General features: G+C 37.4%; 1 protein-coding gene across 1 annotated transcript in view; it reads left to right on the top strand.

The window, feature by feature from the left end:
- Positions 1 to 1,514: 1,514 nt before the first annotated feature.
- LOC135105286 (alpha-N-acetylglucosaminidase-like) overlaps positions 1,515 to 26,351 on the top strand; it is a 39,008-nt gene continuing 14,171 nt past the window's right edge. Inside the window, exons 1-15 of the mRNA XM_064013509.1 lie at positions 1,515 to 1,664; positions 5,424 to 5,496; positions 6,034 to 6,161; positions 7,287 to 7,474; positions 8,168 to 8,386; positions 8,862 to 9,023; positions 9,673 to 9,738; positions 19,390 to 19,453; positions 19,968 to 20,113; positions 20,704 to 20,788; positions 22,364 to 22,513; positions 24,382 to 24,524; positions 24,631 to 24,703; positions 24,992 to 25,081; positions 25,798 to 26,147. Of these exons, the coding sequence (XP_063869579.1) occupies positions 1,662 to 1,664; positions 5,424 to 5,496; positions 6,034 to 6,161; positions 7,287 to 7,474; positions 8,168 to 8,386; positions 8,862 to 9,023; positions 9,673 to 9,738; positions 19,390 to 19,453; positions 19,968 to 20,113; positions 20,704 to 20,788; positions 22,364 to 22,513; positions 24,382 to 24,524; positions 24,631 to 24,703; positions 24,992 to 25,081; positions 25,798 to 26,147 (1,940 nt within the window). The 5' untranslated portion in view covers positions 1,515 to 1,661. The remainder of the gene's footprint in view (positions 1,665 to 5,423; positions 5,497 to 6,033; positions 6,162 to 7,286; positions 7,475 to 8,167; positions 8,387 to 8,861; positions 9,024 to 9,672; positions 9,739 to 19,389; positions 19,454 to 19,967; positions 20,114 to 20,703; positions 20,789 to 22,363; positions 22,514 to 24,381; positions 24,525 to 24,630; positions 24,704 to 24,991; positions 25,082 to 25,797; positions 26,148 to 26,351) is intronic.

The following is a 26,351-nucleotide window of genomic DNA, read 5'->3' as shown; positions in this document are numbered from 1 at the left end:
ATTCTTCTAAAACTGGCTTTAGATTCTCAAACGCATCTCTAATTTCCTTCTGATTCTACTCCTATATCTATTCTTTTTCATGCAAGGTAGTGCCTATTACAATTGATGATACTTGTAATTTGTCCAGTCGATGAAGATGCTTGAAGTGTTGGTAGTATGGAGGACCCGAGTGAGGCTGTGATTCTGGTAGCTTGGAGGTCATGAGAAATTAGCTTGTTATATGATGTGCGAATAAAGGACACAACGATGAGAGTTCTTGATTTGATGATGAGTAAATGATTTGTACACACTGGATTCGAGACAATATTAAAGTGAGATTGTAATCTCTTTCTGAAGTGATATGATTTATATCTGAGCAGCGTCTCTCATAGCTGACTGTGATTTAGCAGAACTGAGTGAGAGACCAAGACTGACTGCTTGTCACTGGGTGACTGACTGACTGTGTCTACTCTTAAATGAACTGATGATGAACTCCTACATGCAGGCTGTATTTATCTGAGCTAAGGACTGGAAGTAGGTGTGAAATTCCCTTGAGAACAAGAGAAGGGGGACGAATGCAGGTGTTATCCCTGAGGACTGGTAGTGGGTGTGAAGTCCCCTTGAGGTAGAGAGGGAGGAGAAATGACTAGGGGGGAAGACAAACATATGTACGCAGGTGTTATCCCTAAGGACTGGAATTGAGTGTGAAATTCCTTTGAGAAGTGGAGAAAGGATTGACTGGCCATGGTCCACATGGGATGAATATATGAAATTGTGAAAAAAAAGAAAGAAAAAAAAAAAAAAAAAAAAAAAAAAAAAATATATATATATATATATATATATATATATATATATATATATATATATATATATATATATATATATATATATATATATATATAATTGTTGAGACTGATAATTGTGTCCAAAGTGAACTTTGTAACCCATATTAAGCCCTACACCTAGTCACGTCACGAAGGAGGTGACTAGGGGGAAGCTAGTCCAGGTGCGGCAGCTTTGTGAAGGAACTGGAAACTGTGGTCGTAACAATATGTAGTGTGAATATATATATATATATATATATATATATATATATATATATATATATATATATATATATATATATATATATATATATATATATATATATATTATAAAGTCCAGTTTTTATCTCAAAAAATCTTATCACATTAGTGATGTACCACATGGAAAAATACAAGAAATCTATAAATAAAGAAATAATGACAGAAATAAGTTTATTAGTTAATCGATTAAGCAATAAAGAAGTAAATAAACTAATTAATTGATAAAAAAAATAGGATGAAGTTGAATCAAATAGGCACATTTCTGACGTCACCCAGGCCTTTAAGTCACCGCTGAACATATATATGGTTGTGTTGCTACACTAAGGTATTTAAATAATAAATGCACGACTACAATACAAAACTCACCCTTTCTAATGCTAGCGTACTAATGAATTATTTGAACTAAGAACCTCTCTGCCACAACTGAGCACAACCTACCCGCGAGAAGAGAAGATCAAGACAAAGATCGTAAAGTTTACCGGGATTCTTAACGGCAACACAAATGTTGAGTGTGTGGCGGACGGGTCGTGCAGAACACCGCCGTAACCAGTGCCTTGCTCTACACTCAAAGGAGACAGTGAGGGAGATTTACAAAAGATGGTGAGATTATTGAATGTTAACAGTCACTATCTTGGTTATATGAAGGTTAAGAACATAAGAATATTCTGCTTACGAAAAAAATAAATAAATGTACTTTGATAAAACATGAGCGAATCCAGTCGTACTTGGGGTGTTGGCTCTTCCAGGTTCACATTGCTGTCATTTTTCTGATGGACAGGCATATGATGATTTCCCTCTCCAACACATTGTTTTCCTTTGCCTTGATTATTCCAAAATTATGAGTTGTTATATACATCTGCATGTTTCTTGACGATATGATGATGGAGCAACGATGCAGTATACAGTATCTTCCAGTACACCTGACAACGCAGCTAGGCCGTGCGGCGTTGCCACCCGTGTCCATGATATTTGATACTAAATCCCTCAAGCCGCCCCCCGTTGGTGTCAGGCCAGGTCACTCCGGGGTTGAGGTGGCACAGAGTACAAAACTTATATTCGTTATTTTATTTATTTATTTATTTATTTTTATTTATTTATTTATTTTTTATAGACAAGATTTTGAGCATAAAACACAGAAATACTTCATTTTGCCTGTTCTCCCCTCATCTCCCTACTATCTTGGAGACTTGTCAGGAAGTGGGGTTTATGAGTGAACACAAAAATTATAATTTTAGGGTACTTCAATGGAGATGATAGCTTAAATGAAGGCAATCCTAACCTAACCTGATCTAATCTAACCAAACCTAATCTGACCTCACCTCACCTAACATAAACTAACCTGACCTAACTGAACCTATGCACATCACTTAACAAGAAATCCCTGTATCATGGTAACTATTAACCCCTAGATGGCAGCAGCAGTTGTCATCTGACTCCTAAAAAAAGTGAATCATCTTTATTTAGCTTCTGTCGACTACAGCTGTGCAGCATAAATATAGTTATACCGCATTTAATTAGTTTTTAACACAATCTATATATAGAGTGTCACAATTTATTGCTGTTGTTACCAATTTTCCACACCAAATCCTAGACTTGTTGGTGAATATTGCTCATATTTTTGGAAGGATAATGGAGTCACTCACACCCACATCCAAAGATGTGTCCAGGACTTGTGACCTGGATGTGGTTTCCCTCCACCCTCCCTTACTAAACTGTTACATTACAGTAGGTTCCACCTTTTTTTTTTCTTTTTCTATTCGCTGTGATGCTTCTCTCACTCTCACTTTGGAAGCTGCTCTGATGTGTGGTACAGCTTAAAGCAAGGAGTTTTGCACAAGGAAACTTGGCATATATCACAGCTGTAGATACTTCTCTTTACTTTCTTTACTTTGCATCGCACAGTAGTTACATCTCCTCTGAACTTTCTTTGTGGTGTCACCTTCAGCTGACAGTGTCTCTATGGGAAAATGTCTTCCACTCAGTCTTGTAGGGCATGGCCCAAGAGTGACAACTTGTAGGTTTCCTTATCCAATACACATCCTTGCCATATGTGTGCACTATCTGTTCATTGAGGAACAACTTGAAGTCAAGAGTTTTTTTCTGACCACCATTTCTCTTGTAGATTACATGACAGTTATGCAGAGTCATTTCTATAAGCCTGAGAAATATCTTCTTGTAGTACTTGTTAATACCTTTGCGAGTGATACTTAGAGCATATGTCATCTGGCCTATTAGATCTATTCCCCCATATGCAGTTTCTTGTATTTTATGCACACTGAAGGCTTGCTTACTTCCTTCCTGCCAGATTGTAAAGTTTCCATCGAATCATCATAGATTGTGCTGAGCATGTTTATATACTTTTTCTCTCAATTTCATATGCATCACTTATTGAATCTGGTGATTGTCTCTCCCTCTTTCAGTTTCTTTTCTTTTACCTCCTCAGAAAGTCCCTTCCTGTTGAATCTTACTGTGCCTATGGCATCAGTTCCATGAGCTAAAAGGATATCATACAACTCAAATGATGCATAGAAGTTATCCATTCCAAGCACATAGCCTTTATTCAGTAGGGGCTTCATAAGTGCAAGGACAATATTAGTTGACTTACTGAGCTTGGTTACATCCTGATCTGACAATCCTGGCAGTCATATTGTGTTCTTTTCCCTGTATAGGGCAAAACATCCAATACATACCCACTTTCAGCCTCTGCTAGGATGTAAGTCTCCATGCCAAACCTTGCCCTCTTCAGTGGAGTATATCTCTTCCAACTAAGTCTTCCTTTCCATAGCAGCAATGACTCATCAGTGCTAATGTTTTCCTTTGGGATGTAATTAGACTGAAATTTGCTCTTAAACTTGTCTAGAATCTCCCTAAATTTGAAAGCAGGATCACCATCATTTTCTTTGTCAGATAATTGCAAATGCTTGAGAAGAAGTGCAGATCTGTCTCGAGACATACATTTTCCAAAAAAAAGGGTGTTGCAAGCAACTGGTTTGTGGAATGATATGAGTAAATAGTAGGCTTCCTTACAATACCCTGCAGAATTGCCAAACCTACAAAGGTATACATCTCCAACATTAGTTTCCTTCCTCTTTTGTTCACAGACCATGGCAGTATATCTGTTTGTTTCACTAACTAGATATTCACTAATATCATCATCTACAAAAGCCAAAAATATATCCAGTGGGTTTTGAGGTTTTTCCAAAATTACCTTAATACCCTTGTCTCTGGTGAAAGTCAATTGCTCTCTACTAACAGCTGACTGACTCATCCACCCAACTGAAACACTGTTATCATAGCCACCAGCTTTACCATCAGACAGACTGTCATCTGCTTCCTCTACAATATTAGGCTGTGAATCATTTCCACTAGCAGTGTTATCATCATCATCATCATCATCATCACTCCCTGATGCACTTTCTGCATCACTGCTGATAGCATCCATAAACTCATCATCAAAATCATGACTCAGAATCAGCTGTATATCATCATCAGTAATCCTCCTTGAAGGAAGCATGGTTGTGTCTAAATTCCCAAATATGAAAAGAAAATATTGAGATACTGGGGTTATAGTAGACACAAAGTAGTGTTGCACCCTCTGTGACAACTGGGGACCAAGTGAGAATTTAAGTGGGAAGTCATGTATGCCGTGGTGAGTCATAAGTTGCTAATTACTATTTTTATGGTTATTATGCACTCATATGTGACTGTCTATATATAGTTACTACTGGGAAATAAAGGGCATTAATTTTGGAGACAAGTCTATATATATTCACCCCACAAATTCTTGCTAGAATCTAGACAGTCTCTATATAGTTCCACTGCCGGCAAGAGGTTAATTTGCAATGAAAACTTCAATAAATAAAATTTCTCAGTATCCATGAAGGTATATTCTTGAATGTGTAAAACATTATGGTCCTCTCTTAAAATAATACCATATATATATATATATATATATATATATATATATATATATATATATATATATATATATATATATATATATATATATATATATATATATATATATATATATATATATTGCAGTAACTTATTGATGATTGCTACTGTGTGGTCATTTTAGATATATAGAAAAATAAAGTTATTAATGTTTGTACCATTATTGTTATTATCATAGTTATTGTACAACAGAGTTATCTTCCTATTTTATACACTCATAATAGGAAGATAGTAGGGCCTTGCTGTCCTCACAGAAACTTCTATATTTTCACTAAAGAAAACAAAAGACAGAAATGAGCTATTAGTTTTGCTTTTCTTAGCTTTATTTTTCATGCTGAGTTGGATGTTAGATTTGTGCAGAAAGTGGAAGACTGCACAATATAATTTTCCAATATTTTCCAGAAACCTCCAGAATGGTGCAGCTTCCTGGTGCTTCCCATCTTGCTTGTTACTACCACTCAAGAAGTATACACTGGTAAATCGTATTCTTGTTCACATCCCTTAACTTTTGTATGTTGTAAAAAGACATTGTAGCTCTTGAAATTCACTAATCTGAACAAATTTTGGATAGGTGTTTGTCAAGGCTCCTCTTACACACACGCACATCCATCACAACTGAAGTTAACACCTCTGAGAAAAATCCTTTTGTGGCTAAGAAGGTTCAGTAAAGTATACTGGTGTACGGTTGGGCTGATGGTGTGAAGAGAAGCAAGGTCCATTCTGTATGGAGACTGGTTTGATTCCTTAACAGTAACCAGTAGTAAGAGTTTCATAGGGGAGACTGGCCTATGGAGAGCAGCTCAGTGTTAAGGTGGTGTGGTCATTTATTATGGCTAGCTTTTCACTTCTGGGAGTGCATTTGAAGCTGAGTATCTTATAGATAGAGAAGAACTCTGAAAATAAAATTGTATAATGCACTTTAATCCTTTAACTCTCAGGTGTCTTGCCCACATTTATTAATTCTTTAACTCTCAGATGTCTTGCCCACGCCTATTAATCCTTTAACTCTCAGATGTCTTGCCCACGCCTGATGTAATGAAGGGAGCAGTGGAGGGCCTTCTCACCCGCCTTCTGCATCATAGAGGGAGGGACTTCACTGTGGAAATCGGAGGAGTAACAGGAGAAAAAGATTACTTCAAGGTACAGGCATTACATGAAGGTCATGTATTTTGCATCTACATCTTTTTTAAAAGCAGATTTTCTTCACCAGTAGTCTCCTTCCTTGTGTGTTGTGGAAGAGTGTGTGACGGTTTTTTAGATGACAAGCTCAATTTAAGATAGCTTAAAGGTTCTGAAATCCAAACCTTTCTTATTTATTTATTTATTTAGTAAGTTAGTTTTTGTTTTTGTATTTTTCTTTTCAGATAAGTAATTAAGAGGGCTATTCAGTGAGGAGATAAAATAGTTGAATACTTGTAAAAAGTTTTAGATAATTTCGTTGCAATTATATTTTCTAAAGAATAAATTTGATGATAAAAGTAATACTTATGGTGAAGTTAATTTTCCACTAGTCTTATTGAAAAATATTTTTCATAGTTTGTGCAATTTCTGATCAAAATACCAATTAAAATTTTTATTCAATATTTTAGTGAAATGTTTTTATTTTGGCTGCTATTTTTATTCACCTAGAAAATAGCTTTAATGCATGAAATATTTATCATTAAACTAAAGAAAACTAATGTGAAAAAATTGCACTTTCTTTCCTTCTGATGATGATGTATGAGTATGAGTTATTCCAATCCTCCTTGTAATTATGGCAGAATTTGGAGGAATGGTAGAACACTGATATGAATAGAGAATAGTTACAGGATGTAAAGATACTGACAATCCTCTTAGTACTTATGGCAGAATTTAGTTAGAGAAGAAGTTAGAGTACTGATATGAACAGATAATAGGTACAGGATGTAAACTGAGGAGTTGTGATCTTCCACAGACTAAGAGCAGGAACAGACCATCACCACTGTCACTTAAAAACTTCCATGAATATGAGATTAGGAACCATGACAGTGTTGGTGTGAAAATATGGTGCCTGTTAGTGATATTACTGTAGAGTTTTCTTATCTTTATAATGTGAGTGAACTTGAAAGAACCAGCCACAGAGGGACTTTGTGATGATAATCAGAGTAAAGGAACATAACTACTTTGAAAATGTGATAGAAGGGACTAGGGAAGAAACAGAACATGAGGGTGTTACATCCATTAATCTCTGTAATATTTTAGAAGTAGCTTTGGTAATCACAATTTGTATTCTTCCTCTCTTTGCAGGTGCATGGGGAAGGTGTGGAGGGGCGACCAGTGCAGGTGCGGGCAGGGACAGGTGTGGCAGCGGCCTTGGGTGTAATGACATACCTCAAGTATCTGTGTAATGCCTCGGTCTCCTGGGAAGCCAACCAGCTGTCAAATTTACCTGATGTTTGGCCTGAGGGAACCATTGAAAGTCAGCTGCTAGATCGGTTGGTGTTTTGAAGGCTTGTTTCTGCTTTGTAATGTTTGTTTCACATTTTCACAAACAGTTTGTTATTTTCTTTCTCATTCTGTGATTAGTATCTTCATTATCATCTTTTAGTATTTTCTTTCTCATCCTGTTATTAGTATCACCATCTTTTTCATTATCGTTGTCACCATACTCATATTATGTTACTTATGTTCAGTGGCTCATGAGTGATTTAGTGTACTAACATTTCCTGCCTAGTTATTTGATATTATTATTATTATTATTATTATTATTATTATTATTATTATTATTATTATTATTATGATTATTATTTTTGTTATATTATTATTATTATTTTTATTTTACTTGTTTATTTATTTATTTATTTATTTACTTGTTTAATTATGTTTTTATTTATTTTCATTTATTTATTTGCTTATTTATTTATTTATTTATTTATTTATTCATTTATTTATTTATTTATTTATTTTTTTTTTTTGCTACTGTTAATGCTTTGATCACCCATAATTGACCTGCTGGGAATTGCATTACAGATGGGAGTTAATATTTTTTTTGTGTAAGAGGAACATTGACCTAGGGCAACAACAGGAAGTAAAAAAAAAGCCCCATTGATATGTCAAGTTACCATGTTACCATAAACTGCCAGAACTACTTCTATATTTCTACAACCACTTAAGCATTTCTTGAACAGGTACCGGTACTACAGCAACCCATGTGTATTCTCATACTCTTACGCCTTCTGGTCTTGGGAGCGCTGGGAGAAGGAGATTGACTTGATGGCTCTGATGGGCATTAACCTGGCATTAGCACTTGATGGTGAGGAAGCAATCTGGAGGGAAGTTTACAGGGACCTGGGCTTAACTGAGAAGGAACTGGAAGAACACTTTGCAGGATATGCTTTTCTTGCTTGGTAAGTTGCAAATGTGAATGTTGTTTTGTACCATTGCTGTTTGCTTAGATCGTAATTCTTATTAATGGTTCTTCATTCTTGTTCAGCTGTAATGCTACCCATTATCCACTCCTGCACCTCTCAGTCTGACCTGTGTTAATTTCTGTAAGACAAAAGTTAAGAACATAATACCAGTGTCACTCATTTGCTGCTGTCTTAGGCTGCTTCTGATGTAACCAGAAGTGTTGTTCATCCCTGTGTGCTCTCTGTCTTCCTCCTCACACAACAAAATCCTTGGTCTCTGTTTGGCTTGAACCACTCATAGTCTGAGCTAAACCAGTATGGAGATGACACCAATGATTCTGTGACACACTGCTTCCTTGTGCAGTTTCTACACGTGGAATACTATCTGAATCCCTGTGATTACTTTTTATCATTATTGTTGTTGTTGTCATTATAGTATTTGCTGTTGTCATGGTTTTCTACATACTAACAGGGGCAGAATGGGTAATATTGAGAGGTGGGGCGGGCCTCTCTCCATCTACTGGCAAGAAGAAAAGCTTAAACTTCAGAAGAGGATTGTGGCACGAATGAGAGAATTAGGAATGTTTACTGTGCTTCCTGCATTCTCAGGCCATGTGCCTAAGGGGATATTAAGGTAAATATTATGGCACTCTAAATTATTTAATGATGATGATAAGAATAATCAAGTGACAAAATGGATGCAATTTTTTTTTCTCTGGGTAAAACTTTATCCATCTGTGATATATTAAAGCCCATCTCAACTACTGTGCTGATGACATCATTCTGTCATTATCAAATACTGAGAGATAGAATAAGGATTAGCTGGTAAAAATGTTTCCTTAGTCCTCATCTTTCATATATTTGATTTATAGATGTATATGAGTAATACAAGTTGGTATCCAAATTCCATTTAGCATCCTAGCTTGCTGTCTCTGCGTGGTGACCCATCTGCTTCATCCACCCTCACTCCTTTGAATGGCAAAAAGTCAAACTCGTCACCAACATATACCATTATTTCATTGTCACTATTTGTTATAATGAAATACATAAGATAAATTACATAACACCTATAAGCTATTTTCTCTTTCAAGTATTTTTTTCTATAGTTCAGCAATTAGACATGTTTGTTGCATTTTCTATAATATATTTTAGCATGAGAAAATTAGCTTTGATGGGGTGATGGAACAAAAAAAGCCACTGAATTCTTACAAAAGGAAGTAGAATGACATTGTGCTTCAAATTTCAGTAAAAGTAGTGGTAACTTCAACCCTTGTACTTTTCAGAGTTTTTCCCACTGCTAATATCACAAGACTACCCGCTTGGAGTCACTTTTCTGAACCATATACAAGGTGTGTATGGTATATGTGTGTGTGTGTGTGTGTGTTATACATCCATGGTAATCTACTGGTCTTGTGACACAGTCAGCGAGTTCTCTATGGAAAGAGCTGAGAGCCTTTATCACTCTCTCTATAGTCGGGTGTTTTCAAAGGAAAGGAAACATCTATAATGGATACATTGACATACAGTCCCAATTTCTAAACATATATGTACATACCGTAGGGTATGTGACAACACAAGGTCGTTATAATGTGCAACTGAAATAATGCACTGAAATTTTAATAAATATGTAATCAGAATAATGAACCAGAATTGGCATAATAAACTCACCACTTATGTGAGCACTGAAATTTCAATAAAAATTTAATCAGAATAATAAACCAAAACTGGCAAGATGAACTTACCACTAGTGCGAGCACTGAAATCTTAATAAAAATTTAATCGGAATAACAAACTAAAACTCACAAGACTAACTCACCAGCTGTGCGAGCCACTGCTCACCTATCCTCCTCACCCTTCTTTTATTTCATTTCAAACCTCCATCCCTGTCATCTCCCCTCCCATTATCTGTCAGAGATAAGGGACTAAGGATTGATACCTCGTTCTTTCTCCTGTTCAATCATTTTATGTAATTTTTGCTTTATCCTTTCTCTCTCTCGTATATGTAATAACATTTTCATTCACAATCAGCCTCATTCTATTTAGCAATTGCTAGGATTATTTGTAATTTCAGAGAGAGAGAGAGAGAGAGAGAGAGAGAGAAGGGGGGAGGAACAAAAGATGGAGAGAGAGAGAGAGAGAGCTCCGACTTTTTTTTTTTTTTTTTTTTTTTTTTGTGTGTGTGTGTGTGTGTGTGTGGGAGGAACAAGGGCAACAAAAATCCAATAAAAAAAAATACCCCACTGAGATGCTGGTGCCCGAATAAGGTCCAAAGCTGTAGTCAGAAATTGAAGGATAACTGTCTTGAAACCTCTCTCTCTTGAAAGAATTCAAGTCATAGGAAGGTGGAAATACAGAAGCAGGCAAGAAGTTCCAGAGTTTACCAGATAATGGGGAGGGGAGGTGACAGGGATGGAGGTTTGAAATGAGATAAAAGAAGGGAGAGGAGGATAGGTGAGCAGTGGCTCGCACAGCTGGTGAGTTAGTCTTGTGAGTTTTAGTTTGTTGTTTCAATTAAATTTTTATTAAGATTTCAGTGCTCGCACTAGTGGTAAGTTCATCTTGCCAGTTTTGGTTTATTATTCTGATTAAATATTTATTAAAATTTCAGTGCTCACACAAGTGGTGAGTTCATTATGCCAATTCTGGTTAATTATTCTGATTACATATTAAAATTTCAGTGTGTTATTTCAGTTGTGATTGAGAATACTGGTTAACTCTTGCATTAGAGAGGTGGACAGAATAGGGGTGAGACAAAGAATAAAGTCTTCTGCAGCGAAGCCACAGGAGGAGGGTAGGCATGCAGTTAGCAAGATCAGAAGAGCAATTAGCATGAAAATAGCAGTAGAAACATACTCTTTACAGCTGTTTTAGCTAGAGATGAGATGTGAAGTTTCCAGTTTAGATTATAAGTAAAGGACTGACCAAGGATGTTCATTGTAGAAGAGAGGGATGGTTGAGTGTCAATGAAGAAGAGGGGATAGTTATCTGGAAAGTTGTGTTGAGTTGATAGATGAAGGAATTGAGTTTTTGAGGCATTGAACAAAACTAAGCTTGCTCTGCCCCAATTGGAAATTTTAGAGATCAGAAGTCAGGTGTTCTGTGGCTTCCCTGTGTGAACTGTTTATTTCCTGAAGGGTTGGACATTTACAGAAAGACATGGAAAAGTGTAGGGTGGTATCATCACCGTAGGAGTGGATAGGACAAGAAGTTTGTTTACAAGATCATTGATGAATAATAGGAAGAGAGTGGGTGACAGGGCAGAAACCCTGAGGAACACCACTGTTAATACATTTAGAAGAACAATGACCATCTACCACAGCAGCAATAGAATGATCGGAAAGGAAACTTGAGATGAAGTTAAAGAGAGAAGAATAGAAGCTTTAGGGGGGTAGTTTGAAAATCAAAGCTTTGTGCCAGCCTCTATCAAAAGCTTTTGATATGTCTAAGGCAACTGCAAAAGTTTCACCAAAATCTCTAAAAGAGGATGACCAAGACTCAGCAAGGAAAACCAGAAGATCACCAATAGAGCAGCCTTGACAGAACCCATACTGGCAATCAGATAGAAGGATGTGAAGTGATAGATGTTTAAGAATCCTCCTGTTGAGGATAGATTTAAAAGCTTTAGATAGGCAGGAAAATAAATGAGGGATTAGGAACAGGCTGAATGTAGGAAAACTTGCTGCAAGAAGGAAAAGTAGATGTTAACAGAGTTGAAAGAGTTTGACTAGGTTTGCTGTATGTATATGCGTGACACTGACACTAGGTACCATATTTGATGGCTTATAAGATGCATAGGCTTATAAGACGCATCTCAGTTTGGGTAGGCATTAAAAAAAAAAAGATAAATAAGCAGGTTTAAGCTTAGAATATGAAGTGATGGGTTTCACTTGACATTTTGAAGCCCACTCATATGTATTCAGATCTTTATTAGATCCCAATATTTTATATTTAAAAACCTTAATATTTGTTAGGACCTACCAATTCTGGTCTTTAGACCAATCCTGCTGTGAGATGTAAACAAATATGGCATAGACAGTGATTGTCAGAGCCCAGAGGGGTAATAAAATTTGTACATCATATTTTTTTTTATCATCACTCCATGTAATTCTAGTTGTAATATTTTAGTACATTTTCAAAGCATAAGGATGTGTGGAAATAGATTTACCTTATTCTGTACAACATATTTTTATTTGAAATATTCAGTTCATACTATCACCACGAGCTGCCCTACCTTGTGACGCTTTCATCACTTATAAAATCTTTTGTTTTGTTAGGTAGTAACCTTTTTTCTAAAAAAGCAATAGTTTCTCATTAGCTTCAAGTTTTGTTGAACATGTATGCAAGGTAAGAATGTGAAAAGATAGGCACAATTCCAGTTGTATGAAGGTGTGTCTTACCTCTAGAAATAATCGCATCATTCTAAGGAACACAGTAAATCTTGTGCGTGTCACCAGGTTTGATACGTAACCGACAGTGAGTTTGTTTTGGTACATGCAATGTAAGCATCATCACTTAATTTCTTCCTGATCGGTGTTATTTTATGTGAATTGCCGGCAAATATGACTTGTTTTACATTGTTACCTTGCAAAAAAGAGTTGTTTTTGTTGTATAGAAGTGATCATCACTTTGTTTACATGTGCAGATGTGTTTGGGGTTTGACTTAAGGTTCACTGTTGCCATAGACTTACCACTAGCCACTGTCCTGAAGCTGAACCTTGGCCTTATAAGATGCAGGTTCATTTTCTGAGACTTTGGGGGTTGGGGGGGGAGGGTAAGGCACATGTTATAAGCCATCAGATGTGGTTAATGTGACTTATACTTGTCAAAACTTCAAAACTCAGTGTTATAATGCATGAAACTCAGGAGGGTATTGTATATATTTGTTGTTTTATCTCAGATGTAGTGGTGCAAATGTTTTTTGTTTTTTTTATGTAGGAAGGACACTGGCCAAGGGCAACAAAAATCTAATAAAAAAAATGCCCACTGAAATGCCAGTCCCATAAAAGGGTCAAAGCAGTGGTCAAAAATTGATGGATAAGTGTCTTGAAACCTCCCTCTTGAAGGAATTCAGGTCATAGGAAGGTGGAAATACAGAAGCAGGCAGGGAGTTCCAGAGTTTACCAGAGAAAGGGATGAATGATTGAGAATACTGGTTAACTCTTGCGTTAGAGAGGTGGACAGAATAGGGATGAGAGAAAGAAGAAAGTCTTGTGCAGCAAGGTCGCGGAAGGAGGGGAGGCATGCAGTTAGCAAGATCAGAAGAGCTGTTAGCATGAAAATAGCGGTAGAAGACAGCTAGATATGCAACATTGCGGCGGTGAGAGAGAGGCTGAAGACAGTCAGTTAGAGGAGAGGAGTTGATGAGATGAAATGCTTTTGATTCCACCTTGTCTAGAAGAGCAGTATGAGTGGAACCCCCCAGACACGTGAAGCATACTCCATACATGGACGGATAAGGCCCTTGTACAGAGTTAGCAGCTGGGAGGGTGAGAAAAACTGGCAGAGACGTCTCAGAACACCTAACTTCATAGAAGCTGTTTTAGCTAGAGATGAGATGTGAAGTTTCCAGTTCAGATTATAAGTAAAGGACAGACCGAGGATGTTCAGTATAGAAGAGGGGGACAGGTGAGTGTCATTGAAGAAGAGGGGATAGTTGTCTGGAAGGTTGTGTCAAGTTGATAGATGGAGGAATTGAGTTTTTGAGGCATTGAACAATACCAAGTTTGCTCTGCACCAATCAGAAATTTTAGAAAGATCAGAAGTCAGGCGTTCTGTGGCTTCCCTGCATGATGTGTTTACCTCCTGAAGGGTTGGACGTCTATGAAAAGACGTGGAAAAGTGCAGGGTGGTATCATCAGCGTAGGAGTGGATAGGACAAGAAGTTTGGTTTAGAAGATCATTAATGAATAATAAGAAGAGAGTGGGTGACTGGACAGAACCCTGAGGAACACCACTGTTGATAGATTTAGGAGAAGAACAGTGACCATCTACCACAGCAGCAATAGAACGGTCAGAAAGGAAACTTGAGATGAAGTTACAGAGAGAAGGATAGAAACCGTAGGAGGGTAGTTTTGAAATCAAAGCTTTGTGCCAGACTCTATCAAAGGCTTTTGATACGTCCAAGGCAACAGCAAAAGTTTCACCAAAGTCTCTAAAAGAGGATGACCAAGACTCAGTAAGGAAAGCCAGAAGATCACCAGTAGAGCGGCCTTGACGGAACCCATACTGGCGATCAGATAGAAGGTTGTGAAGTGATAGATGTTTAAGAATCTTCCTGTTGAGGATAGATTGAAAAACTTTAGATAGGCAGGAAATTAAAGCAATAGGACGGTAGTATGAGGGATTAGAACGGTCACCCTTTTTAGGAACAGGTTGAATGTAGGCAAACTTCCAGCAAGAAGGAAAGGTAGATGTTGACAGACAGAGCTGAAAGAGTTTGATTAGGCAAGGTGCAAGCACGGAGGCACAGTTTCAGAGAACAATAGGAGGGACCCCATCAGGTCCATAAGCCTTCCGAAGGTTAAGGCCAGCGAGGGCATGGAAAACATCATTGCGAAGAATTTTAATAGGTGGCATGAAGTAGTCAGAGGGTGGAGGAGAGGGAGGAACAAGCCCAGAATCGTCCAAGGTAGAGTTTTTAGCAAAGGTTTGAGCAAAGAGTTCAGCTTTAGAAATAGATGTGATAGCAGTGGTGCCATCTGGTTGAAATAGAGGAGGGAAAGAAGAAGAAGCAAAGTTATTGGAGATATTTTTGGCTAGATGCCAGAAATCACGAGGGGAGTTAGATCTTGAAAGGTTTTGACATTTTCTGTTAATGAAGGAGTTTTTGGGTAGTTGGAGAACAGACTTGGCATGGTTCCGGGCAGAAATATAAAGTGCATGAGATTCTGGTGATGGAAGGTTCAAATACCTTTTGTGGGCCACCTCTCTATCATGTAAAGCATGAGAAAAAGCTGTGTTAAACCAAGGTTTAGAAGGTTTAGGATGAGAAAAAGAGTGAGGAATGTATGCCTCCATGCCAGACACTATCACCTCTGTTATGCGCTCAGCACACAAAGACGGGTCTCTGACACGGAATCAGTAGTCATTCCAAGGAAAATCAGCAAAATACCTCCTCAGGTCCCCCCAAACTAGCATAGGCAAAATGCCAGAGGCACCTTCGCTTAGGGGGATCCTGAGGAGGGATTGGAGTGATAGGACAAGATAAAGATATGAGATTGTGATCGGAGGAGCCCAACGGAGAAGAAAGGGTGACAGCATAAGCAGAAGGATTAGAGGTCAGGAAAGGGTCAAGAATGTTGGACGTATCTCCAAGACGGTCAGGAATAGGAGTAGGGTGTTGCACCAATTGCTCTAGGTCATGGAGGATAGCAAAGTTGTAGGCTAGTTCACCAGGATGGTCATTGAAGGGAGAGGAAAGCCAAAGCTGGTGGTGAACATTGAAGTCTCCAAGAATGGAGATCTCTGCAAAAGGGAAGAGGGTCAGAATGTGCTCCACTTTGGAAGTTAAGTAGTCAAAGAATTTCTTATAATCAGAGGAGTTAGGTGAGAGGTATACAGCACAGATAAATTTAGTATGAGAGTGACTCTGTAGTGGAAAACTCGGAAGATTCAAGAGCGTGGGCACGAGAGCAGGTTAAGTCATTGCGCACATAAACGCAGCATCCAGCTTTGGATCGAAAATGAGGATAGAGAAAGTAGGAGGGAACAGAAAAGGGGCTACTGTCAGTTGCCTCAGACACCTGAGTTTCAGTGAGGAAAAGAAGATGAGGTTTAGAAGAGAAGAGGTGGTGTTCTACAGATTGAAAATTAGATCTTAGACCATGAATGTTGCAGAAGTTAATGAAGAAAAAGTTGAGCGGGGTGTCAAGACACTTAGGCTCGTCGACAGAAAGGCAGTCCGACCTGGGGACATTTATGGTCCCCTCCCCAGATGGGGACTCCAAGGCTGGTGTAGGAGTCGCCATGATGATTTTAAAATTTTTGAGTGAAGGGTGTGTGTGTTATTAGGTGCTTGTAGTTTTGTGTGGAGGAAGAGAGTTGTCTTTAGAGGGCAGGCTGTGACTGCCCCCTTGTGTTGTGAGACACAAAGGGAAACGTTCAGTGAGGTCACAGCTGGGTTTAATGATAAGTTCACAGCACCCCCTGAACAGTGCTTTAGACCTCACTGGGAGTAATTATCATTTCGGCAGGTGTCTACTACCTCATCCTCATAATGTATTTTTTTTTTAATTGTGGAACTTTTTGTTATTTTTTGGTTACTTAGAACCAATTAATTTTTTCCCATAGGTTCTTCAATCATGATAATGCACATTTGCTATAACAAACGCTGCATTGGATCAAATCATGTTCATTGTAGCAAACCCTAATATATATATATATATATATATATATATATATATATATATATATATATATATATATATATATATATATATATATATATATATATATATATATATATATATATATAATATATACAGAGTACATTGGCCTAGGGGAACTCCCAGTAAGATCTTAAACTGGATCAGAGGGTGATATGAACTTATCATTAAACCCAGCTGTGACCTCACTGAATGTTTCTCTTTGTGTCTCACAACACAAGGGGGCAGTCATAGCCTGTCCTCTAAAGACAACTCTCTTCCTTCACACAAAACTACATGCATCTTATTATACACACACCCATCACTCAAAATTCAAAATTAAAATGGTGACTCCTACACCAGCCTCAGAGTCCCTATCTGGGGAGGGGACCACAAATATTCCCAGGTTGTACTGTTCTTCTGGTATCCACCCTAAGTGTCTTGAGACCCTCCTCAGCTTTTTCTTCATTAACTTCTGCAACATTTACAGTCTAAGATCTAATTTTCAATCTGTAGAAGACTACCTCTCCTTTACTAAACCTCATCTTCTTTTCCTCACTGAAACACAGGTGTCTGAGGCAGCTGACAGTAGCCCCTTTTCTGTTCCCTCCTACTTTCTCAATCCTAATTTTCAATCCAAACATGGATGTTGTGTTTATGTGCACAAGGACTTAACCTGCTCTCATACCTATGCTCTTGAATCTTCTGAATTTTCCACCATTTGGCTGCAAATACAGAGTCACTCCTAAACTAAATTTATCTGTGTTGTATACCTGTCACCTAACTCCTCTCACTATAAGAAATTCTTTGACTACTTAACTTCCAAAGTGGAACACATTCTGATTCTTCCCTTTTGCAGAGATCTCCATTCTTGGAGACTTCAATGTTCACCACTTTCCTCTCCCTTCACTGACCATTCTGGTGAACTAGCCTTTAACTTTGGTATCCTCCATGACCTAGGGTGCAATACCCTATTCATATTTCTGACTGTCTTGGAGATACGCCCAACATTTTTAACCTTTTCCTAACCTCTAATCCTTCTGGTTATGCTGTCACCCTTTCTTCTCCATTGGGTTCCTCCAATCACTATCTCATATCTGTATCTTGTCCTGTTGCTCCATTCCCTTCTCAGGATCCCCCAAAGCAGAGGTGCCTCAGGCATTTTGCCTCTGCTAACTGGGGGACCTGAGGAGGTATTATGCTGATTTTCCTTGGAATGACTACTGTTTCCATAACAGAGACCTGTCTCTATGTGCTGAGCACATAACAGAGGTGATAGTGTCTGGCATGGAGAGACACATTCCTCTTTCCCTCGACCTAAACCTTCCAGGTTTAACACAGCCTGTTCTCAGGCTATACATAATAGAGAGGTGGCCCACAAAGGGTATTTGAACCTTCCATCACCTGAATCTCATGCGCTTTATATTTCTACCTGGAATCATGCCAAGTCTGTTCTCCAACTAGCCAAAAACTCCTTCACTAATAGAAAGTGTCAAAATCTTTCAAGGTCTAACTCCCCTCATGACTTCTGGCACCTAGCCAAAAATATCTTAAATAACTTTGCTTCAACTTTTCTCCTTTATTTCAACCTGGTAGCACCACTGCCATCTCATCTATTTCTAAAGCTAAACTCTTTGCTCAAACCTTTGCTAAAAACTCTACCTTGGATTATTCATGGCATGCTCCTCCCTCTCCTCCACCCTCTGACTACTTCATGCTACCCATTAAGATCCTTCAGTGATGTCTTCCATACCCTCGCTGGCCTAAACCCTCGGAAGGCTTATGGACCTGATTGGGCCCCTTCTTTTGTTTTCTGAAACTGTGCCTCCATGCTCGCACGTTGTGTAATCAATCTTTTTCTGTCTACCAACATCTACATTTCCTTCTTGCTGGAAGTTTGCCTACATTCAGCCTGTTCCTAAAACAGGATGACTCTTCTAATCCCACAAACTACCATTCTATTGTTTTAATTTTCTGCCTATCTAAAGTTTTTGAATCTATCCTAAACAGGAAGATTCTACTACTAACTGCTACTACTAACTACTCTTCTGATCTTGCAAACTGCACGCCTCCCCTCCTCCTGCAGCCTCGCTGTACAAGACTTTCTTCTTTCTCTCACCCCCTATTCTGTCCATCTCTCTAATGCAAGAGTTAACTAGTATTCTCAGTCATTCGTCCCTTTCTCTGGTAAACTCTGGAACTCCCTGCCTGCTTTTGTATTTCCACCTTCCTATGACTTGAATTCTGAGGGAGGTTTCAAGACAGTTATCCTTCAGTTTTCAATGATTCTCTAGATGTCTCTTTTGGACAGGTGCCTAAGTGGGAATTCCCCCCCCCTTCTCTCTCTCTCTCTCTCTCTCTCTCTCTCTCTCTCTCTCTCTCTCTCTCTCTCTCTCTCTCTCTCTCTCTCTCTCTCTCTCTCTCTCTCTCTCTCTCTCTCTCTCTCTCTCTCTCTCTCTCTCTCTCTCTCTCCACTTTTGTTTTCCTCTTATGTAAAAAAAAGAGGCCCACTTAAGTGCCAGTCCATAAAGAAAGGACCCATATACAGATCCTCTGCTTGTGTGGGGGGAAGAGCCTGATATTATAGTCATAATATTTTGTTTGTTATTTATGACTCATCCTTTATTGTCTTTCCAGGACCTATTTTTTAAACCCACAAGATCCACTGTTTGAAAAAATTACAGGAGCTTTCATAAAAAAGGTGAGAGAGAGAGAGAGAGAGAGAGAGAGAGAGAGAGAGAGAGAGAGAGAGAGAGAGAGAGAGAGAGAGTACAAAGTCATCTGTAAATTTACTGACAACATTGTTTCATCAGCATCCTGACATGAATCAAATGAGAAATCAAGTAGGTTGTGCCATTATGAAAAAAAACAGTTGATTGCTGCCAGTCTGTCATTTTTTAAATTGTTAATAAATGCACAAAGAAAGAGTTCCACCTCAGTGTTATATTACACTGTTTTTTTTTCTTCTATCAAATCTAATCTTTGTTATGGATCCCAGTTTCATCAAATTTTATATTTAAAACCATAGAAAATTATATCTTGTTACGACTGATGTTTTTCTTCAGTTACCGTATTATCAAAACCATGTGCATTATTAGAGTAAACCATAACAAAGAAAAATAGTAGTGCGGTACTAAACTAAAATTTTTAAATAAAAAAATGACCTTGCTCTAGAGTCATCAGTTCTTCAGTAACTGTTAGTCTTTGTGTTTCAGATGACAGTGGAGTTGGGGTCTGACCACTTCTACCTGGTGGATCCTTTCAATGAAATGAATCCTGTATCATCAGACCTAACCTACCTGGAGGGTGTCAGCCAGGCTATTTATGGAGCACTTAAGAAAGGTGATCCTGAGGCTGTGTGGTGAGTTATTATTCTTGTTAATGAACTTGTTCATGTGGTGATTCCATGAGTCTGGTTATAGTGGTAGGTGTAGAGTATTTTTTGTTGTGTTCATACTTTAATAATGTGCTAAGTTTGGTGCCTAATTGCAGTTATGAAAAGAAACAGCAATCAGTATTTTTACCAGTGGCATTCCATAAACATGATTGATCCAAAATTTTATGATACTCTCATACTTTTTGTGTTAAGCCAAGTGTCAGGCATTTCAAATGGAAATACCCTAAGTAGAAATATTTGCACAGCAGTTGTCTGTGGTGGTCTGGTTCCAACCTGAAGAGCATGCTGGGAGATGTTACACACACAAAGAGATAGTAGGATCTGCAGGAGAGAATTTTCAAATATAAACCAACTATTGTTCAGCTCATTCATAAAGCCAGGCTAGACAACAGGCACCCACACACTTAAATTAAACTTCTTCAATCCTGTCCACTTTTTGTTGGCCAGATATGCCAGGCCAGATTATGTGTTTCTGCCTTTAGAGTGAATTCTCTACTAATGCCAGAAAAAAGTTGATTTACTAATTCTGATGGTGACTAATTCTCATTTCTCAGGGTGACTCAGGGCTGGATGTTTTTTAGTGATAGGGACTTTTGGCAAAAACCTCAAGCAAAGGCATACCTCACTGCTGTCCCTCAGGTGAGAGAGAGAGAGAGAGAGAGAGAGAGAGAGAGAGAGAGAGAGAGAGAGAGAGAGAGAGAGAGAGAGAGAGAGAGAGAACTTTATCCATTTTGAGTGAGAGGGAACTGGATGATAGTGGTTCAACAGAATGTTGGTTGTTGTCAGCTCCTCTCTTTCTTTACTGGTTTAATAAAACTACTTAACCAAAATGTGTATCAATGGGCATTTCCTGTAGGTTAGCTTTTTTTTTTTTTTTTTTTTTTTTTTTTTTCAATACAGTAAAATCCCTCTTATCCGGCATCAACGGGACCGCCAACGTGCCAGATACTTGAATATTGCCGGATACTTGAATAGAAGTGAAATTATATCCACAATCACCACCCTGCACTCACGCATCTTACCATAACAAAGATCAGCTGATCGCCGTGCCGTGCATCACCACCTGCGCTGCCACCTCACACTCACCAGCACACAGTTGTAGCATTAGGCCTGTAATTGTGACTCCTTCTGATCTTTTCAAGCTGAACCACTCGTATAACACTTTGTCCATCATTTCACCACGATGATACTGCAGTGTGTGACGATTTTCCACTGCCTTTGGGGTGTCGGTGGCTTTCATGTAATCCCGCAACTTTTTCGTTTGGGATTTAATGTCATAAATAGTTGATGAGCCCACACCATATTCCGCCATTAGTTGCTGTCTGCTTTCACCTCTCTGTAATCGTCAACAAATGTCTACCTTCTGCTTAAGTGTAAGCACAACACACTTCCTCTTTTCTACAACTTTAGGCATGATGAAGGTGTCAGGCAATAAACAGTGCACACGCAGGACTGAGTCACTGAGTAAACACAGTGCAGTAGGCCGTGGGTGGCGCGAAGCAGTGTGCTCTGGTGGCGAGGGAACAAAGTATGCCTCACACGGGAATTTTAATCGATTTTATGAGTACACATTGATTTTTTATTGATTTTAAGGCTCGGGGAAAAATGTGCCGGATACTTGGAGCTGCCAGATACTCGAATGCCGGATGAGAGGGATTTTACTGTATTTCTCTTAACTTATTTAGATTGACTTTTGAAATGTTATTAAAATTTGTTCACGATTTTTCTACACCTTCCAATGCTCCGTTGGATAATTCATCCAGCATACTTGCTGTTTGTATATCTGCACTGGAGACTTTATCAACTCTTTCAATGAGTTTCCCATGTTTTGTGGTGTACCTGGTTTAATACTAATTTCTTTTGATTTTTTTCTCAATACTGACTGAAAGTTCTATTTTGCCAGATATTTTCTTATACTCTTGGCCAACTTCTTTACCATGTTAAAAATAAATAAGATAATAGGATGGTAACAGGTGACTGTTACCATCCTATTAATATCCTATTATAGATGACTTGACCATTAAAAGAAATGACTGCCAGCACTTAGAGAGAAAGGATACATGACAACAATATTTAAACTGATGAATGAAATGGAGGAACTAGTTAATGTATTGTGGAGAAGAAGAAAAGCTGGATATTTGAGGAGATATGAGAAAAAAAATTGAGATTCCTCTATATGAATCAAGATGTGATTTGCCTTCCTTCCTTTGGCAGGGCAAGATGTTGGTTCTTGATTTGGTATCTGAAGATTCTCCACAATATGGACGCCTGGAGAGTTTCTTTGGCCAGCCTTTTATTTTCTGCTTACTTAATAACTATGGAGGAGTGAGAGGCATCTATGGTAATGTGAATGTACTTCTAAAGGTATGTCAGTAATGATATTGATGCAGCTTTATTACTTAGTTTAGTGTGTCAAGCATTCCTGTAATTGTTATGCATGTATGTTTAGAGCTGAGTGGCTTTGGAGTTGATATTCTATAAAGGCAGTTTTCTTTATATTAGAGAGGCACTTTAGGGAGAAAAAAAAATCAAAAGCCCACTGAAGTGCCAGTCCTTAAAGAAAAAAGCAACCGGATTATCCAGATTTGGAGGATAAATGTCTTAAAACCTCTTGAAAGTGTGTCGTAATAAGGTTGTGTATATATATATATATATATATATATATATATATATATATATATATATATATATATATATATATATATATATATATATATATATTGTTTTTTTTGTTTTTTTTATTTATTTATTTTTTTTTTTTTTACACAAGTCTAGTCTATGTATCAGTACTTCAGTCTGATTTATCAGTATGTGAGTACTGTTTTTTGGTATGTAAGTTCAGTTTATGTTTGGTTAATCAGTACTTACATCTGGTCTATTGATATTGGTACCTAAGTCCATTTTGTTGGAACTTAGTTGAAATTATCAGAATATAAATGCAGTATATTTTTTATTTGTGCTTTTAATGTGTATTGGGAATTCTGGACTTTTTTTTTCATTTTTTTTATAAAATTCTTTTATTCTGGAATATTGAGAAACTATCTTTTAGTGTCTTCTAGTTTGCAGATATTTGATTTGAAAAGTATACAGTAATCCTTTGACTGTCATGGGTATTACATTCCAAAACCTCCCCGTTATAGGGGAAAATCCGCAAAGTAGAAATGGGTGCATTCAGTAGTGCGACTCAGGCAACCCGAGCAACCCTGCATGGTTGCCTGAGTCGCCCAACTGAACAGTTCTGGCACCTCCTGGGATCCTGTAAACAAATTATTGATGTTGCCATGGAAGCGGCCACATTCTATTCAACTCTGTAACAGTAAACATATGGCTGATGCTTATCCACTTGGTGATTTGTATTACAGAGCACTTGCTGCTCACGGTGATGAGATTCTTGGTGAAGATCCATTACTAATATCAATTATCCATCCCTTTTCTTTTATTTTCATTCTTTTATATATTTAAGACTCAGTACTTTACTTGCTAGTGCATGTCATTACATGTATGCAGACAGCATTGTAGTCATCTGCAATAAATGAATGAGTATAACACCGATATAAGTATGGTTGGGCAGCCATTTTTGTTGTAACATTATCATAGCATAGATTACACCACCTCTTCACTTGTAAACCTTTTCAACACTCTTAAACACTTTTTAAACTCAAATTTACTTTTAGACACATCCTTACACACAAAAAAAAATTAAATTCGGCACCTTCACCTGTGAAGATACTAGAACTTGATTGACAATGATGATGACAGTACATGCAATTCTTTGTTTATTCATCTACGGTAAATTACGTATTTTCTTTTAACATTCTAATTAATGTACAGTACAGTAATGTATTTTTATTTTATTTATTAATTTATTAATTTCTAGGCTAGAAAGTGCTTATTTTACCAGAAATAATTAAAATTTAAAAAGTATTAATACCTGTCAGCCACAGAAATCCACGATATGCCAATGAGTTCACAATATAAATATTAGCCAGAAAAATCCACGATGTAGTGAGGGCACAGCAGGTGAACCTGCAATAGTCGAGGGATTACTTTACATCCATATATGTCCAGGAATTAACAAATAAACACAAAAGTGTGTATGGTCTGTAGTAATTTAAGGTTTATATACAATTTTCTAATTTGCAGATATTTGTTTGAAAAGTATATATATTCAGAATTTAAACCTATAAATTTTTATGAGTATTTGAAAGTTATTTGCATTTTGAATTTTACAGAATCTTGCAGATGCCCGGCAGTACCCCAATTCAAGTTTGATTGGGACGGGTATGACTCCTGAAGGCATTGGCTCAAATTATGTTATCTTTGATCTCCTGTCTGAAATGTCATGGAGAAGTCACATCAGAGATGTTCAAGAATGGTATACGAGTATACTTCCACAGAGTTTTGTTACTACTGATTGAAGATGTAATGACGGTTGGACATAATGTAAACAGTGTATATTTATTATTTTCTCTTCTTTATAGGGCTGTTCAGTACTCCAGGAGGAGATACAGTGTTCAAGATGAAAACCTGGAGGATGCTTGGAAGCTCCTCATGGTCAGTAAACTGTGAGAGAATATTTGATTTTACATGCATGTAGTATTTGTCTCTTCTCAACATTTCTTTCAAACCTGACATCTTACCAATCAGGCCATAATGATAAGTATGGTTCAAATGAAGCTGATGTGATCTTGATTGCTCTGTCAAAATGCACTTATATATAGTAAGGATAAGGAAAGTAAATAGGAAAAGAAGTCTAGGATAATTTATATTGCTATATTTTATATGCAGTGTATTTATTGTCCCTTCACTGTCCGATTAACTTCCCATTAATTTATCCTCCAGTCGAGTATCTACAACTCCTCAGGACCAATTAGGTATCATGGGACATACACCCCACTGATGTTACGGCCCAGACTTAATCCAAAGACTAAGGTAAGATGCCAATAATTGTAATCCATTTATGGCATTGCAAATACACGAAAAAGGGAATCAGGGATACGATGAAGTTATTCTTTCTCTCCATATGAAAAAAAAAGCTATAAATAAGTTCCAATTGAGGGAAGCTAAAGATATAACATTTGTACATTTCAGACAAAAAGAACAATGAAAAGAAATTTTTTTGTATACAGTGAAAGGACTGAGAAGATTAAATTTCTATTGATATAGAAAATAGCCAAATGACATTGGTGTAGTATATGTTTCTGTATTTGCTGAAGCATGTGGTAGCTACTTTCTTTCCACTTGTCATCATTCTGCTCTTCTTCTTTACTCTGGTATTTCAAAATCTATTTCTCTTAAACTTTTTTCATAGTTTAAATCTTTGAACTCTGCATGATGATGGACAAAACAGGTTTCATCATCAGACTTTAAGATCAATGAATCAAGTATTGACAATGTACTTTTAGTGCCAAACCTTTTTCAGTAATGGGCTCAAAAAGAGGACTTTGGATGGGGGTGTTGAAATGAATAACGTGTTTCAAGAGGCCTTCTAACATGATATTTCTCTAACATAACAGCTTTTTAAAAGAAAATTATCACATTACAGAAGGATTGACTGTATATAATAATTATCTAGTGACAAATGTTATGATAGTGTTTTACACATTTAATTTTAACCTATACTAATTGCAGTTTCTTAAACATTTTAGATGTGGTATTATCTAAAGGATCTTGTAAGGGCATGGGACCTCCTTATTGGCACAACAAAGGAGCAAATGACATATCAGAATAGCCAGGAGCCTAGACTGCTTAACATGATCATGAATCCAACTGAAGCTTCATTCAAAGGTAAAATCTTTAGAGTGTATTGTGGAAGAAATGAAGTCCAAAGAGAAGGGAAAATGTGCAGATTTCTAAAGAAGAAAAACAAGAAACGAATGATAAATACTAATGTAGAAATAAATGGAGGAGTACACCTGCTTGAAGAAGAGACATGGAAGTATGATCTTGTAGAAGTAACAAGAGAATTAATGCAGGTAAGTATTGATATGTCTTTGTAGTAAATCCCTTATAAATTGGATTAGTTGGAGGAAATCCCATCCAAAATATCCGAAGGTCTGAGATATCCAGAGTTTGAAAATGTTGTTGCCCCTTACTCTATCAAACACTCATATGCTCTAGAAGCTTCATGAAATTTTATTAGGAAAAATGGGAAGGAATTAGTTCCCAAATAGAGTGGTAAATGAGTGGAACAGACTCAGTA

The sequence above is a fragment of the Scylla paramamosain genome, chromosome 11 (genome assembly GCF_035594125.1).
Source record: "Scylla paramamosain isolate STU-SP2022 chromosome 11, ASM3559412v1, whole genome shotgun sequence".
Lineage (NCBI taxonomy): Eukaryota > Metazoa > Arthropoda > Malacostraca > Decapoda > Portunidae > Scylla > Scylla paramamosain.
This window is presented reverse-complemented; position numbering and strand designations above follow the sequence as displayed.